The sequence below is a fragment of the Mauremys reevesii genome, linkage group 5 (genome assembly GCF_016161935.1).
Source record: "Mauremys reevesii isolate NIE-2019 linkage group 5, ASM1616193v1, whole genome shotgun sequence".
NCBI lineage: Eukaryota > Metazoa > Chordata > Testudines > Geoemydidae > Mauremys > Mauremys reevesii.
In genome coordinates, this window is record NC_052627.1 from 95,647,556 (window position 1) to 95,653,708 (window position 6,153).

At 47.4% G+C, this 6,153-nt stretch overlaps 1 protein-coding gene across 1 annotated transcript; it reads right to left on the minus strand.

Annotated features, from left to right (window-relative positions):
- Positions 1–280: 280 nt before the first annotated feature.
- Positions 281–3,357, minus strand: LOC120406494. The gene is made up of 2 exons (XM_039541378.1): positions 2,930–3,357; positions 281–1,555 (listed from the first exon to the last, which is right to left on the minus strand). The coding sequence occupies exons 1-2, from the start codon at positions 3,276–3,278 to the stop codon at positions 597–599; spliced, it is 1,308 nt and encodes a 435-aa protein (XP_039397312.1). The 5' UTR covers positions 3,279–3,357; the 3' UTR covers positions 281–596.
- Between the last annotated feature and the right edge of the window lie 2,796 nt (positions 3,358–6,153).

Consider the following 6,153-nt stretch of genomic DNA (forward strand, 5'->3'; position numbering starts at 1 on the left):
TTATTTAAACTAGTGTTCTGAATTTCCTCTTTAATTTCATTGAACACATCTTGTTCTTGCAATTATCTATAATTTGTATAATTGACCCAACAGTTGTACACTTTGCCTAAAGTTATATTTAGAACACTGCTTGCAATCCCCACATACAAGATTGTTTGTCCTCATGTCCCAAGTAAATATACCATTGAGTCTAACAGCAATAAGGCTGCAAGACTTAGTTTATTTGCTGCTGAGATGTGGCATACAGTTTGTTGACTTGCCACAATGAAGGTCAGGCAAGTTTGAAAAGAGACTGCACTGCAAGTTTATTGATCATGAAGACCTTACTAGATAAGCAATTTTTGCAAGTTAATTTTGCAAAGAGACATGGAAGTCCAATCCCCAACAGACAGATATAGCTTACAAACAAATGCAGAGGGCAGCACACTGCAAACTTCAGAAAAGTCAATTAACTAGAATGTTCTCTGAAAAAGTTGCTCCATTACTTTGAAGATTATGCATCAGAGCACTAGATCACACACTGTAGGAAACAATACTGCATCAGCAAGGGGAATAGACCAGGTAACATTAGCTGTTCTTTTGGCTTCTGTGGTTGACTACTTCTGTCTCCTCTTTGGGTGGATACCTTGCCACCTGCCCAGGCGCAAAATAGTTTCTTCAGAACATCTACAGCGTGCAGCAGTCACAACAGCTCCCAACCAGAAAGAATGTACACCATATTGCTCTGGACGAAGGCCAAGTAACCTTAAAGCAGAACGGAAGACAGCCAAGAACTGTCTCCTTGTCAATGGTGTGCCATCCCAGTGTACAAAGAGAGGCCCATCCCCTCGTGGCCTGGCTGCCACGTAATTGCACAGTGCCTCAACAGGGCATACCCATGTCTCTCTAGATAATCCAAGAGAGATCAAAAACCTTTCTTGGCCCAGGTAGGACGTATGCAGGTAAATGTTCACTCTTTCCTCAGTCAGCTGGACATCACTCATGTACAGGAGCTCTGGCTGTGCCCAGTTGTGGTGCTCTGCTACCACCTCTTCCACCCGAAGAGCCCCAAAAAAAGTCACAGTAAATAAGGCACGGAACAACAAACATTCATAAAGAGAGCTACACACAGATTGTACTGTGCCCAAGAGAGATCGCAACACCTCAATGGTTACATGAGATCTGCAATATCTTTGATTACCTTCCCTCCACTGCAACCCTGCCACTATATGACATGTTACAAAATCTTGAAGAGGATCAGGGTGACCTGTGATTTTGGAAATATAGGAGAGTGCTGCCAAGTACATCAGTATTTTCGGTGAAGACAAGCCTTGTAATTCCATAGCCACCACAAACCCTCTAATTTGATCCTCTGGAACTGGCCAAACTGCAGGCATTCCCATCTCTTCTCTAAAGAGAAAAAAGTGCATCAGGCCTGCATGGTAGGCTTGCCAAATTCTGGCATCACCTGAACGCTCCAACAAGTCCAAGGCCTTCCAGGGCCAAGGGCCCAACGTATGCTGCTCAGAGACAAGGCTAGGTCCATCTCCTATATGAGGTCCAGAAATACATCCACCTACAATAAACAAAATCAGAATCAGTTAGCATCTGACAAATCATGAAATAAGGGTTAAAAGTTGGACAGATGGCCATCCCCATTCTAGTCTCAGCACTTATTCACCTTATACCATACATTCTATGGAATCTCAATGCCCTCCCACCACATGGCCTGCCAACAAAATGGGAGAAAATTCAGCAGCTGATGTCCCTGGAAATAATTTTGAAGTCACTTGGCCAGATTACCCTCCCCCAAAAGTCTGGAGTTTAGCAGACTCTTGAAACCTAGCTGCCACCCTCTTGGGCAAAGTACAGTTGCAAGTCCATAGATAGTTTAAATACTACAAATGGTGAACTACAACAGGTACCACAATGGGCCAACCATCTCAAGGTGACAATCAAATAACTGTGGGTGCTGCAATAATGCTTGACATTTCCAAAAGCCCAATCGATGCAAGTTTTCTTTCCCCATGTGAAAGCAAACCAAATCGGTAAATTGAGAGATTTACCTTTACATTATACTAAAATGAGATTACATTAGTAATACTAGCCCTGTCAAGTCAAGCAAGCAAGGGGAGGATTATTAGTTTCACTGTTTAAAGCCTTTGACTCTTTTGCCAAGCCCTCTTGCACCCCATAAGAAAGCATTTAATAGAGATTCACCCATCTCTTCAATTGGAGGTTTGAGCTCAGAAGGGAGAGGACCAGGATGTGTGCTTTTACCGTGTCTAAGGTAAATAAGCAAGCCATAAACCCTATTAAAAAACCCCAAACGCTTAGACCTTTGTCAGAGATCAAAGGATTGTTCTGAAGCTTTTAAATCCTTTGTAGATTTTTACTTAAAGATATTCTATCTTCCTGTACAGCCTCTCCCCGCTGCCGGCAGTATCAAACGCCAGGCCTCACATATGTCAACCCCAGAGAAGGAAGCGGAGCCGCGTCTCCAGGTGTATTGTCAGAGGCTGTTGTTTACTAACCCTCCAGCTGGCTCGAGCACGTACATGAGAAGCGGCCGGGGAAAGCGGGAGCGAGGGAAGAAACACCCTACTCCCGAGGAGCGCGGGGCACACCGCACCGCACGGCGGGAGCTGGCCGCCGCCCAGGCGGGTCCCCGCCCTCCCCCGAGCCTGCGGGTGGCACATGGCGCGAAGCACCCGCGCTCCTTCCGCGTGGAGCCGGTGCTGTGACAGCCCCACGCCCCGCCGCGACACCCACCCGCGGCCCCGTGGAAGCCGCACAGGCCGTTATCCCCGCGCACACCCCGCCACCCCCCACTGCCCAAGCCGCGCAGAGCGGGGGACGCCCCCCGTGGCCTGGGCCCGAGCCGCCCGGCAGCCGCGCCGCGATGCGCGCTGGGGAGTGGAGTCCCCGCCGGCCGCAGCCCAGCACTCACCCTTGGGCGCGTCTCCTAACGCCTGTTCCGCGGCGGCTGCCGCCAGGGCCGCTCCGGCGTCTCCCCCAGCGGCGAGGCGGCCCCACTGCTCCCTGCGGCTCCGCGTCCTCGCCCGGCCCGCGGCCGCACGGGGACCTGGGCTTGTGCTGACGCTGCTTGCAGCTGCCCAGCGGCCACCGCGCCTGCTGCGGCTCGAGGCGGGCGGCGAGCGCGGGGCCGCCCGCTCGGAGAGACTCTCCGCCAGCCACCCCATGCCGGGCTCCCGGGCCAGGAGCCCCAGCATCGCCCAGAACGGGCGGGCGGCGGGCTCGGCCGTGCCCTGCGGGTAGCGGCTCCTCCAGCCGGGCATGGGCGGCACGATGGCAGCGGCCTCTCCCAGCGTGAAGCGGCAAAACCGCTACCGCCAATGAGCGTCCTAATTACAACACGCGGCGCCGCCTCCTGCCCTTTTTGTAGCTGAGCCTGCCCTCTCCGAGCCAATCGGGGCGCCTCGCGGTTTTTTCCGGCTCTCCTGATTGGTAAAATTGGCGATTGACAAGCCAAAGTTGCACCGCCCACTCCTGAGGACGCTGCGATTCGCTGGTGTCTTGACCAATGACTGGGCAGGGTGCTCCTCGCACCCAAGTGGTTGCTCAGGCGCGTGGCTAAGGGGCTGTGCGGGAAGCCGCGCTCGGTGCCAACAGCGGCCTAGGTCGCGGATTGCGGAGTCACCAAGACATGCAAGGCGAGGTGCAAACGCCGGGCGGGGCTGGGTCGCTGGAGGGAGGGAGATTTTGCTCAACTAGGTGTTAGTAACTCCTTAAGGAATGTGAGACCCGCATCTACCTATAGCTACTTGGATGACAGTAGTGCAGGGCAAGGGCCCCACCCTACCTTCCTGAGTTCCAGTTCTCACAAGTGGTAATGCCATTGTACAATCTGATGAAAATATTAACTGCCATCCCTCCTAGGATTGAGTCCCCTGAAAACACTCCAGAGTCACCATTGTCCCCTGGCTGCCACCACACCCTCATCTGTGGTGACAATATTAGAACTGTTGCAATTGCTGTCTCAAGAGGTGGCAGGTACAACGTCACAACAAGGGTTGTATGTCAAGCTAGATCATCTCATTTTAAATAGGTGTTACTGCCATGAAACTGCTGGGTTACAATTAGTGCCCTTTAGTGATACCAGATCTTTGGTGTTTTTATTGCCTCTCACTGTGTGTCCAACAGAATGATACCAGATTTGGCAAATGTGCCTAAAATCTGTTTATACCCCCTGCTGGTTCCTCTAGCAAAAAGCTAGCTCAGATTGGATGGTCTTATCCCAAGCTGCAAGGAAGGGCTTAATCTTGATATCTGACCATGCACAGTTTTGGTGGTCTTCATTTTATGAGATGAGATGGGAAGAGCTAGCAAACTGCATAGTTGAAAAGAAAACAAAAGCTGACACTGAGGAGTGTATTGTGACTATTTACAGCAAGGAGTGGGCAAAAAGCATTGAACTTCTTCTTTATTTAAGCATTACTTCCTTGTGGAATATCTGTTCTAATGGGAATGTGGTGGGGAAGCCTGGTTATTGTGTGATGCAAATGCTTTGGTAAGAGCCACTAGCCAGGCTACAGTCATGGCTGTGTGTTCCCATCTGAATAGAGGGACTATTTCTTAGCAACAATCACGCATCAGCCTTGGTTGTAAGCAGGACTTAAATTAATAAAATATGGGTATGAAATCACTGAGGACACAAATCATGTTTAATTGCTGTGCTATGATGTGTTTTCTAAGGTCTTTTTATTTCATTTGGAAGAAAAATATGTGAATCCCACTATGCACTCTTCTCTAATTACTAGTCTAAAACTGGCAGTGCATGGTCACTTGTGAAAAATGCAATTTACAAAGCTTGCTTCAACTTGCAATTATGTTTGTCATGTACCTGGCAATATAATACAATAATATATACTTAATATAAATTGATTTACCAAATGTAATATATCACTCTCTAACTTTTGTACAGATGGAAGTTTAATGCTGGGCTGTTCTACATGCAGTTTGAGTGAACCCAGCTTTTTTGGCAGGTGTTTCCGGTGCAGAAAGAAAACATCTCTCTGTGGTTAGACTGCTAAGTTTACCGTACTTCATCACACTCACCAATCAGCTCAGAGCACAAGAGGCTCAACCACTTTATTTGAGGCCTGTTGTGAAAAACTCCAGTTTGTGGGACACAGTAACACTGAAACATAACTCTTTTACACAAATGTTGAAACTTCAGGGTAACTGAAAGAAGGTACTTGTAGTATTGGATTAAAATCACTGTCAGCTTTTCTGTTGCAATATCCACAAACTCTAAACTAGAGAAACTATATTGGCACTGCTCCAGTGAATCTTTGAAACAAACATCATACCAACTATAAATAATACTTTGCACTTCTTTAGTAACGTCTATCTAAGGGCTAGGCTACACTGGCAATGTTAAAGTGCTGTAGTCGCAGCAGAGCCCTGGGAAAACACTCTAAAAAACACTCCATAGGTCATGTTTTCTAGAACTTTAATAGTTTTTGTTGCTCTTCTCTGAACTTTCTCCAATTTGTCCACATCTTTCCTGAAATGTTGTGCCCAGAACTGGACACAATACTCCCATTGAGGCCTAAACAGCGCAGAGCACATCTTGCTTACAACACTCCTGCTAATAAATCTCAAAATGATGTTTGTTTGTTTTTTTATAAAACAGTGTTACACTGTTGACCCATAGTTAGCTTGTGATCCACTATGACACCCAGATCTCTTTCTGCAGCACTCTTTAGCAGTCATTTCCCATTTTGTATGTGTGCAACCGATTGTTCCTGAAGTGGAGTACTTTGCATTTGTCCTTACTGACTTTCTTCCTATTTACTTCAGACCATTTCTCCAGATCATTTAGAATTTTAATCCTGTCCTCCGAAGCACTTGCAACTCCTCCCAGCTTGGTATCGTCCGCAAACTTTATAAATGTACTTTCTATGCCATTATCATTTATAAAGACATTGAACAGAAGCGGACCCAGAACTGATCCCTGTGGGACCCCATTCAATGTTTTATATGTTAGTTACATTCCTAGGGAATAACTTTTCAAATGAATAGCACATTTTACTAGATAAGCACAATAACTGGTTGTGGCTGTTGAAATTACAAGCAGGGAACTAAACTAAATTTAAATTTTCATTATAAGCTGTTCAAGTTACAGTTCTATTGAGATGAATGAAGGCA